This window comes from Cavia porcellus, unplaced genomic scaffold (genome assembly GCF_034190915.1).
Source record: "Cavia porcellus strain 051 isolate PalLab524CR breed Dunkin Hartley unplaced genomic scaffold, mCavPor4.1 scaffold_5, whole genome shotgun sequence".
Lineage (NCBI taxonomy): Eukaryota > Metazoa > Chordata > Mammalia > Rodentia > Caviidae > Cavia > Cavia porcellus.
In genome coordinates this window covers 36,751,452-36,762,010 of record NW_026947488.1, presented here as the reverse complement: position 1 = coordinate 36,762,010, position 10,559 = coordinate 36,751,452, and the positions used below count along the sequence as shown (strand labels likewise).

General features: G+C 61.7%; 1 protein-coding gene across 2 annotated transcripts in view; it reads right to left on the bottom strand.

Annotated features, from left to right (window-relative positions):
- Window positions 1-213: 213 nt before the first annotated feature.
- Window positions 214-10,559, bottom strand: part of Rrbp1 (ribosome binding protein 1) — a 45,953-nt gene continuing 35,607 nt past the window's right edge. For both annotated transcript variants that reach the window (XM_063248652.1, XM_063248653.1), the window contains exons 5-23: window positions 10,127-10,279; window positions 9,388-9,506; window positions 8,924-9,077; window positions 7,687-7,825; window positions 6,976-7,145; window positions 6,823-6,857; window positions 5,508-5,598; window positions 5,161-5,253; window positions 4,460-4,552; window positions 4,296-4,379; window positions 4,109-4,198; window positions 3,673-3,765; window positions 3,382-3,453; window positions 2,792-2,875; window positions 1,740-1,835; window positions 1,404-1,487; window positions 1,111-1,203; window positions 778-918; window positions 214-663 (exon numbers count right to left, since the gene is read on the bottom strand). In XM_063248652.1, coding sequence (XP_063104722.1) covers window positions 625-663; window positions 778-918; window positions 1,111-1,203; window positions 1,404-1,487; window positions 1,740-1,835; window positions 2,792-2,875; window positions 3,382-3,453; window positions 3,673-3,765; window positions 4,109-4,198; window positions 4,296-4,379; window positions 4,460-4,552; window positions 5,161-5,253; window positions 5,508-5,598; window positions 6,823-6,857; window positions 6,976-7,145; window positions 7,687-7,825; window positions 8,924-9,077; window positions 9,388-9,506; window positions 10,127-10,279 — 1,923 coding nt within the window. In that variant the 3' untranslated portion in view covers window positions 214-624. The remainder of the gene's footprint in view (window positions 664-777; window positions 919-1,110; window positions 1,204-1,403; window positions 1,488-1,739; window positions 1,836-2,791; window positions 2,876-3,381; window positions 3,454-3,672; window positions 3,766-4,108; window positions 4,199-4,295; window positions 4,380-4,459; window positions 4,553-5,160; window positions 5,254-5,507; window positions 5,599-6,822; window positions 6,858-6,975; window positions 7,146-7,686; window positions 7,826-8,923; window positions 9,078-9,387; window positions 9,507-10,126; window positions 10,280-10,559) is intronic.

The window sequence follows — 10,559 nt, the reverse complement described above, 5'->3', positions numbered from 1 at the left end:
TGGAGTGTATATGGGGATGTCCCTGGGTCTCCCCAACCTTGGGCGCGGGAGTGACTCTGTTCTCTCCTGCAGTTCCCTGCCCTCCACTGCCCAGGTCACCCCAGGCCTGCTCACACAGCACCTCGGTTGGGCTCAGCGCCCCAGGTCCCTAGCTCTGGGAAACAAATGCACCATGCTGTCCCCGGGTGGCCCTGACAGGAGACACAAAACCAGTGCCGGGCAACACGTTGGTTTAATGGCATCAACATCCAGGAGGTCACGCACAGTTCCGCTGAGTGACTTGGGGGAGGGCGGTGGCCTCCGAGGACCCTTCCCCTCTGCGCCCTGCCCCTCCAAGGAGACTGGATAATTGCACTGGCTGGCGTCCCCATGCCCCAGCCCCTCATGCCATGTGTCAGCTTAAGTGCGCTGGCGTCTGTGCAGGCATCTACATGGGCGGCCAGGCCCTGGCATAGTGTTTCACACACGAGGCGGGGTCTTGTGCGGCAGGGTCTGCAGGAAGAGCGGCTCCACGGCTCCCCTGGAGATTCTGGAAGTTGGGCCTGGGAACGCTGTGTGGTCGATTCACTTGTGAGGAATGTGTAAGGCATTTTGGTAACAGGAACGGTGACTTCCCTCAGAGGCTCAGACGGAGGTGCCCTCCTTCGGGCCGCTGCCATCCTCCTGCAAACACAGGCACGTGAGGGACACTGGGCACAGTGCTACCCCTGCTCTGCCCAGGTCTCGAGCCCCACTGCACCTGCCCCTATGTGTGGCCCTGTGCAGGTAGCTACTCACCACTCTTCCCGGCTGTTCCTGCAGCTGCTCCACCTTGGTCTGCTCCCCCACCAGCTGCCCCTGTGTGGTCCCCAGGAGCCCCTGCAGCGTGCTGGTGGTACAGCCCAGGTCACCTGTTAGCTGCTGCTCCTCCAGTCTCTCCTGCAGGCCAGGGCAGGAGAGCTCAGCCAACACAGCCTGCGGGCCCCACCTGTGCCCGTTGCTGTGATCACTGCATCCTGTTTTCCATCTGTCCCATGACCAATGCCTGTAGCTGCCCCATGCCCACAGAGCCACAATGCCCAGCCAGTGCTGTAGAGTGACACCCTCTTCTCACAACCCAGCCTGCACTACCTTCAGCTGTGCCACCTCGGCACCTGTGGACTGGGGGCCAGTAGCGCGCAGCATCTCCAGCTCCTTCCGCAGCTGGCACACCGTGCTCTGGGCCTGCAGGGCGGTAGGCAGGCAGTCAGACCCCTCGAACTGGTGCCTGACCTAGGCTGGGAGCCCCTCCAGGAGACATGAGACCCGGTGCTGGGCAACACATTGGTTTAATGGCCCTGTGTGGGCTCCCCTGGAAGCCCCTGGGACCGGAGGCCAAAGTCGAGGGTTCCAAGGGCTCCCTGGGCTGTGGGGAAGGACCTGACCTCCTCGAACTCAGCCTTGAGCTTCCGCCGCTGCGCCTGCTCCTCCTCCAGGGCAAGCTCTGTCCGCTCCAGCTGTGCTCGCAGCTGTCAGGAGACACCGTATACATGACTTGGGCACTGTCGAGGGGCCTTGGGACTGTAGGCACTTTCAGGCCACTTCCCTGGCCCAGCTTCCCCACCCTCCTGGGAGCAGGTGGGCTCATGGGGAGGTGCCAAAGTGAACCCTGGGGCCCAGGCTAGTCCAGCCCCGGCCCCTGGCAAGCCACAGGGACACAAGTGCTTCCAGTGCCCCCAGCCTGAATGACAGTGACAGGTGTGAGGCCCAGCTGCACGAACCTTCAGAGAGTCCGGCTCGGCTGAGGGGACTCCTGGGGACCCAGCCACATCAGTGTCCAACATGCGGCTCTTCATCTCACTCATCTGTTGCCTAAGCTGAGGCAGGGAGGGGCAAGTTTGTGCGCACCCAAAGCCAACCACATGGCCAGACACCCCAGCCCGGGCCCCCCAGGTCCCCTACTCCAAGCACACAGCTGTACTGGGTAGCACTAGGACCCGGGCTGCTGAGACCCACACTCTGCTGCACGCTGCAAGACCAGCCCATGCTGGTGTCCTGGATGACCATGTATTTGTGTGGTGTGCATCCACTGCTGGGCTCTTCTTGGCGTCCAGGGTTGATCAGGGGACCACCCTGCCTTGCAGGCTGTGGTTCCACTCGAAGCCCTGCTCCCAGATGACCCGATGGCCTTTCCCTGCCACTGTACTATTTAAGTTGAGATGCCTGGGAGTGTCTGCATCCAGCCCCTCTGTTGCTGGGCTCAGCCAATGCCCCTGGCTTGGGACAGCCTGGGTGACATCTGCCCTCCAATGAAGTGGCAGCACTGTGGCACTGCCAACCTGGCACACTAGGACGTTGCTTCCCAGAGCCTAGTGCTGCAGGTTTTAGCTAACCCTGCACTGCTAGGATTCTCAGCCTGGGCCTGGCAGGTGTTGTTGGCCAGCTCTGTCACACAGGTCCAGCACTGTCCCCAGCACCTAAAGCAGACAACGGCTTGGCCAGAGCTAAATGGTGGGCCCTGGAGGGACCTCAGTGCCCAGTGTCCCGTGCTACTGATGGTGACCTCACAAGCGTGCCCTCCAGTGCCCAGACTCAGGGGCTGCCAAGGATGGGGACAAGGACAGGGACAGAATGTGGGCACTGTAATCCCAGCAGCCACGGGTCCAGTGGGCTCTTCTGAGTACAGGGTCCTCTGAGTAGATGTCAGGACTCAACTGGCAAACATACTGTGCAGGTGCACGCGTGTACCCTCATGCACGCACGCACGTGTGTGCACACACACACACTCACAGCATCCCACCGGCTATGCCCCTGCCCAGCAGCAGCCACCTACCAGGTCGAGCTCCTGGCTCTGCTTCTGGGCTTCTCTCTTCGTGGCATCCAGCTGAGACTGAGAATCTAACAGCAGCTGCCTCAGCTGGGGACAAGAGAAGAGAAAAAACAGGTGTGAGCTGGCGCTGGTGAAGCCACACGCGCACATATGTGCACATCAGGCATACTGGGCTCAGGCCTCCCCACATGCCTGCCCACTGTGCCCTGTGGAAAGCCCAGAGCCAGAAACTAAGTGGGCAGGGCAGATCCCCCACTCAGTCCTGCTCCAAGTACTTCTCCAGCTCCGCCTCCAGGTGCAAGGTGTGCTTCCACACCTGTGGAACGGGATCGATGGCTCCAGAGCCTACACTGGCCTAGCAGAGGGCAGCCCCAGTATACATGCCCAGGGAGGCCCCGTGAGCCCCCCGTAAACCACAGGACCCTGAGCATGCCCCTGTTCTGGGGTCAGGGCCAGGTGAGCATCACGAATTACAGCAAGGTACACATGCGTCTCAGATGGGCACAGAAAGCCCTCAAGAGGGCCTGGGCATGCAGAGGTAACTTGGGGGGCTCCGTGATTGCCTCACTTCTGTGAGCTCATGTCCTGCACACCTGGTCTGAGCTCTCGAGCTCTCCTTTGAGCTTTGCGATCGTGTCTTCGAGATGCTTCACTGTGACCTGTGACTGCAAAGCAAGGAAAAGACCCTGTCACACAGAACAGCTGGGTGACCCTCCTGGGGCCCTCACCCAGGGGGACAGCCCCTTCCTGGGGTGGCTACAGGGGGACACAAGGCCAGGAGACAGGACTCAGCTGCTGCTCTATGATCTAGGGGATGGGGTCCCCAGAAACAGCTGCAACACATGTCTCTCCAGTGACATGGATACGGTGCGTGGGCCACCTACCTTCTGCAGCTCCTCCTCTTTGGCGCCCACCTTGGCCTTCCACACCTGATCCTCCTTCTCTACACTCTTCTGCAGGTCCTTGAGCATGCCCTCCTGTGGGACAGAGAAAATGAGGTGGGGCCCTGCCAGTAGCTCAGGCTCTGAGACACCAGGCAGGACACACTGCAGACAAGGCTCACGACCTCAACAAGGCTGGCAGGACTTGGGCACTGGGAGCTCTGGCACCAGTGCTGAGCATAACAATGACCCAGGACACGCTGGACAGACCCCGCACCATCCACCAGGAGGTTTCCCTTCTACCAAGGCTCCTCCGACAGGGACCAGCCCTGACACCCTGGCCTCCCCTCCTCCCCTCATTTAGCCCCTGGGAATCCTTGGAGCCCTCTCGGTTCACTGGGCCTTCCTCTCTCAAGTCACCACGCCCCCTACTGCTCACCGTCTCAGCCAGGATGGTGCGGTACTGGTCACACTCGGCCTGGAGGCTGCTCTGGGCCTCCTCGGCCTCCCGCAGCTTGGAGGCCACGTCCTGTGGGCAGATGGCAGGGACAGCATCTCGTCAGCCCTACACCGCACCTCCCCCCCTTACTACCCAGATCCCCAGGGCTCTTCCTGGGCCCACTCACAGGAGGAGGCTCCGTGGAGGCCAGCATGGTCTTCAGCAGCTCAGGGCCCCGCTCTCTGAGCTCCTGCAGCCACTCAGTGTAGCTCTGCAAGGAAACAGGCAGCAGGCTGGGACCGAGCGGTTGGGGCAGGGGCCTCGAGGGTCTGGTACTGCCTGCCTACCTACCTGGTGTGCTGAGGCTGAGAGCTCGGGGAGCAGCACCTGCAGGGCCTCCCTGGTCTGTGCCTGTACCTGCTGAAGCTGCTTCTCGGAATCCTCCTAGGGGGTGAGGACAGTGCTCAGCCCCAGCCAGATAGGGACAGGACCCCAGGAAGGTGGGCTCGCAGGCAGGGCCAATGGGAACAGTGAGGGGACCGGCATCCCTTGGTGGAGGAGAAGACAGGGCCCAGACCCCTCTGCCCTCCCCAGGAAGAACCCATAGCCCACTCCAAGCACCAGAAGCCTGGCTGTACTGTCCTGGGGACAAAGGAAGGAGCAGGGGTGCTAGTCACCTGCCCCTGGAGACCGGTGTCACTGTTGACTCGGCCAGTGTGGGACTTGCTGATGATAGACACCAACCCACCACACAGCCTGGCCCAGCCCTCTGAGCTGCCTGTCACCCAGTAAGGCCTCAGCGAGGTGACTGCCACTCTGCTGAACCAAACTTCCATTCTCATCTCCCCAGGTCGCCATAGGCAGGCAAGTGATGGCTCCAGTCACAGCCTCTGCCTCTGCCTCTGCCACAGGGTGGCCAGATGGCCTCCAAAGTCACCACTGCAAGGGCAGCTCTGCCAGCCTGGCCCACAGCCCACCCACCCTGTCTGTCTCGGGGTCCTCATGCCATTCCCCGGACAACCAGGGACAGGCACTGCTGCATGAGCGCTCACCTTGGCCCGTGTCAGCACATGTAGCTTCTCCGCACAGGTCCTCTCGGCCAAGGCCAGCGCTTCCATGGCCTTCCAGTTCTTCTCCCGGAGGTCCTAGGGGGAGAAGAGTAGCTCAGTGGCCCCCAGGGCCTGCAAGGGCACGCTTGCACCCCTTCCCTTGGCCCGGCTTGTGTGATTTGTCACTTTCTTGGGCACCAGCACAGGAAGGCACTGCACACACGATGGCAGCCAATGCAGGCCACCCGGGACATGAACAGGGAGGGGAGGGTGGCAACCACACAGGGACCCAGAGAATGATGGAGGGGCACAGGGAGAGGACCTCGCCTGCCAGCCCTGAGCCCACTCACGTTATTCTTTCCTTTCTGCTGCTCCATAGCCTCCCTGAGCTCGGTGGCCTCCTTCTCAAGACGCAATACCTGCGACTCCAGCTCCACAAGCCTGAAAGAGAAAGAGAGGTCAACGCCAGGCCCTGCATCCGCGCTGCATCTGCAGGGGGAGCCTCAAGCTCTTGGGGAGACACCACTCCCCACCTCTGGGGCTGTCCGTGGCCCTCCCCCACCCTAGCAAGGCATCAGGCATGCCTCCCCACTGCTGTCCTGGGGCGCAGACCCAGGGGCTTCATTCGCCTGCACCACTGGAAGCAGGGCTGATACTACAGAATGGACCTGGCGCAAGCTGGGAAGGACGATGCTGAAAAGCGGTCCCCTCCACATTAAGGCTCAGGACAGGCAGGAGATGAAGAAGGACATGTAAGCTCCCAAGCCCCAAAGCAGCCAGTGCTGGCCTAAATCAGCTGGCAGCAGCCACCAACCTAGGCTGACTGGGACAGATGCCCAGATGTCCCTGAAGGCCGTCCCGCCCACCCTGATGAGCACGGCCCTGGCCTACACTACCTCTCATCAGATCTTGAGAACAGCTCACAGTTAGCCTTGCAGACCATCACCATGGAACCCAACCCACCCTCAAAGCCTGACAGAACCCCAGAAAAGGGCCTGCAAGGTGGGTACAGGGACCCTGACAGTCACATCCTGGGCAGCTGCTGCCGGGCCCAGGAGGCCCAGGAAGGAAGCACTAGCCTCAACCCCAGAACAGGACGGCACGCAACTTGCTGCAGGGGAAATAAACCAGCTTCTGCTGGAGAGCTGTGTGAGGCACAGGTTAGCACTGAACTATCTGCTGCGGACTTAATTACTCCGGTGACCCACTTGCTGGGCAGGATGGGGTGTGAGCCCACAGACGTGGCTCAGGGACACAGCCACATGGGAAGCAAGGAGAGGCTGAGTCCGGCCCCCAAACCGCAGTGCCAACTGGGGCAGCAGGCACTGGCAGTAACACGTGAGCAGAGGGCACTGTCCACAGCTGGGCCACATTCCCACCATGCCCCTGTCCACGGTGACAGTCCAGCGGTGACAGTGAGTCCCTGCCTGAGGTTAGGCTTTCTACCCCAACACTGTGAGCTGAACTGTCCTCTTGTCTTTATAAATCTGGGTGTATCATGGGGTCCTGCACAAGGAGGGGACCTGACCCAGTCATCGGGTCATACTGGCCTATGGCAGCTATGTTGCCACAGCCACAGAAACAGGCCCACACACAGCCCAAGGGGCTGACCCCTGCCCCATCCTGCCTGGCCCCGTTTGTGGGTTCCCACACAGGGAGGCTTACTGTGTCTGTTGCCGTTCAGCCTCCACTTGGCTGACCTGGAAGAGACAGAGAGCGCGTGAGTCCCCAGGAGCCCCTGCGGGCAGCGGCTGGCACAAGTAGAGCCCCTTGCAGGCCATATTCTGCCCGCCACCCACTGCTGGAGAGGGTGCTGACCTGGGTACTGTGGGCCTGGCCCGCCTCCAGCAGGGCCTCGATGGAGTGCATGCGCTCAGCCAGCTGGGTGTTCTCGGCTTGGGCCTCCTGCAGCCGGCTGTGCAGCCCACGCAGCTCCTCGCACTTGCTCTTCACCTCTGCCTCGGAGGCCTGCAGCTTGCTGTGCAGCTCTGTGGTGGGAGGGCAATGGGGACCGAGCTGGAGCTTCCATCTCCCAATGCAGACAGGGCAGGAACCCAGCACCACACCTGCCACCCTGGGCTCAGACAAGGGCAGGGGTCCTGCCCTGCTTGCCTGGCCACTCCCGCCCCAATCACCCTGCATCTGGAGCCCCAGTGTCCTGCAGTGCAAATGCAACCGTGCCTTCCTCTGGCCACCTTGGCCACCAGGCAACTGTTCTTGGGGCATGGGCTGGCCTATTTGGGGTATTCCTGCCCCCCTCCTGACCTGGTCACAGACACCCCTCGGGCCCCAGGGGCCCTGGTGGGTGCCATGCCTGGCCCTGTGTGGCAGCCTCACCCATTTGCCTTGTCTGTGGCCGGTTCTGCTGAGCAGCGGAGCTGGGAGCTGTGGCACAGACCACCACTGTGTCCCCATCCCTACAGGTAGCACTGTTGCCATTCCAGGCTGGGCAGTGGCCAGGAAGTACAGCGAGGAGAGTCCAGCCCGTGTGGCCCCCAGAACCCCCACAACCCCCAGCCGCACCCACACCTGCTGCACGCTGTTGCTGCTCCTGGGCCTTCTCGGCATCGGCGCGCAGGCTGGCATGGCTGCTCTGTGTGCGGCACAGCTCCCGGCTGAGCTCGTCTAGGCGCTTCTGCAGGGCCTCCTCACTCTCCTTGTGGGACACCTGGCAGAGGCAGAGGGCGCGGTGAGGGCACAGCCCTGCTTGGGTGCCCACTCCAAGGCTCTGACCCCACAGACCCCACATTCCCTGCCTCCTCCTCTGCAGGATTCAAGATTAGGTGCATTTATGTCCTTCAGGGACACTGCTCCTCAAGGAACACCAGACACCCTAGCACATCCCAGGCCCAGGGTTCTCAGCCCTCTCCCTTCACATCAGCCCGAACTCCAGGGGACAGCTGCCTCAGATCCCTAGAATGGGCTGCTTCTGGGGCATGGCATGCTGCCTCAGATCCCCGTCCTATGGATGGAGCCAGGCTGCCCTTGGAGCTCTGGGTAGAGGTGCCAGGCGAGACCCCTGGACCCTCAAAGAAAAGGACTGGCCTTGGAGAGCAGCTGGCTCATGTGCAGGGCCACATGCCTGTTCCACGCCAGCTCTGGCACTCAAGCAAGGCTCTGGTGACTCCTCAAGGCCTCTCCCCACAGAATCTCAGCGGGGCTACTGCCCCACTGCGGGCACTGACAGTGCACTAACAGTGTCATTGGGGCTGAGGAAACAGCTGGTGTGGCCCGGGAAGCATGGGGACAGCTTCCTCCCTGGATAAGTCAGATGCCCTCCCTGAACCAGCCAACCTGCAGGCCTTGGCCTTGACCCAGAGGCTGCATAAGGACACTAACCCTCCCCCTCCCCCACCACAGGACTCAAGGCTGGAGCACAGAGAGCCCTGCGGCCAGACTCAGGGTCCACACGCCCACTGTAGGTCCCGGGGCAGCACACTGTGCCACCAACGTCCCATATGGTGAATGGCAGACATGAGCAATACCAAACAGCGCTGCCTTACAGGGTCAAGAGGACCACGAGCTCAGTCAAGGCCTGTGAGATGCTAGGGCTGCCAGGCTAGGAGGTACACCTTGTGCAGCTGAGGCAGGAGGACTGCTGGGTGTTAAATGCCAGCCTGGGCTTCAGGGGACCAGCCTGAACTACATAGTGAGACCCAGTCTCAAAACACAGAAACAAACTAACGGGTCCTGCAGCACTGCCCATCTCCAGCCGCCAGCCAGCTGCAGAGGGGTGACCAGCCCATCCCGCGTGTGCAGCCCTTACCTGCAGCTGCAGCATCTGCTTCTCAGAGGCAGCCACCTTGGCTTCCAGTGCCTTGCGCTGCTGCTCCTCCTGCCGGGATATCTCTGCCTTCTCCACCAGCTCCTTGCTAGCCTTGCCCAACTCCTGACGCAGCTTTGCCAGCTCTGCATTCTGCCTGTAGGAGTCACCAGCCACAGGGTTGGGGAGTTGGAGCTGTGCCCCGGCACCCATGGGCACCCCCAGACCCGTGCAGACTCAGTGTTCAAGGGGCACAGCCGGGAGCCTTCCAGTAAAGTCCAGGCTGCTACGGGAGGGCAGGGGTGAGGAGCTCAGAGATGCCACACCCAGGTGTCCTCCAGGCCTCCTCCATCAGAGAGGCCACACCAACTACCAGGTGCCATGAAGAGGATGGAAAGCCAGACTAGCTCTGGTGGGGAGGGGGACCCACAGATGGCCATGTGCTCACACCGCTCCTGTGTACGCACTTGCTCTCCACCTGGCTGGTGGCCTGGTTTAGGGCGTCACGCAGGATGGAGTTCTCTTGCTGCAGGCGGGCCAGCTGGGTGTTGGGGCCGTTCTCCAGCTGCTCCTGCAGCGTCCGGATCTGAGAAGCCGCCAGAAGAGGTCAGAGTGTGGCTTGGCCACAGGCAGAGCGGGGTTCTAGGCTGGGTTAGCAGGGGCACAGCACGCAGAGGGCACCCAGCCCCAGGAGGCCCCACACCTGAGCCAGGAAGTGGGAAGCTGGCAGACTTCAAGGCTCTAGCCCGGAGCCCCAGCCAGGCAGGACACTGGAGGCTCACACTTGCTCAGTGCATGACTTCCCAGGGCACGCACGCGGCTGCCACAAGCCCCAGCCAGGCTACCCTGCAGGAGCCCCGCATGTCTTGCCCTGTGAGCCCTGCAGTCCCTGGGGACCAGCAGCCACATGGACAACAGCATCAGCCGCTGACAGCGACAGTCTGCACAGGCTGCTGGCCTGCACCTTTGGGCAGCCCTGGTGTTCTCAAACCTCTTGTTTTAAGGGATTCCCCAGCTGAACCCAGCCTCACAGAGGCCAAGAGCTTGGGCCACAGGGCTGATTGCTGTGCACTGTGCACTTAGCTGCAAAATGCAGTGCTCACCTTCCTGCCTGGTTTGCTCTCACACTGAGCTACACTCCCCAGCCCTCTTCCATTCTGTACCCTAAGATGGGGTATTACAAAGCTCCCTGGCCAAGGTGCCCACCTTGCCCTGCAGCTGCTGCACCTCCTGCACATGCTCTCGGTAGCTGGCCTGCATGCGTGCCTGCACCGCAGCGATCTCCTGCTCCCGTGCCACCAACTGCCTCTTCACCTTGGCCTCACCAGCGGCGGCCTTGGCCTTCTCTGCAGCCATCTCCTGCAGGGGCAGCAGACAGGCGGTCAACAGCAGGCCCCTTCACTTCCGGCGGGTTGAGGTGGGCTCTCTGGTCCAGGCTGAGAGGTGGGGCTCCACATGGCCACCGTGCCTGGTACACAAACAGCTCTCTGGGAATATTCTTTTGGGTACTGGTCACACTTTGTTTTCCTGTGATTCAGGGGTGGAACCCAGGACCTTGCAGATGGTAGAGACAAGTGCTCTCCCGCTGAGCTGGACCCTCAGCCTTTGAATTTTACCAGAGACAAGTCTTATTAAGTTG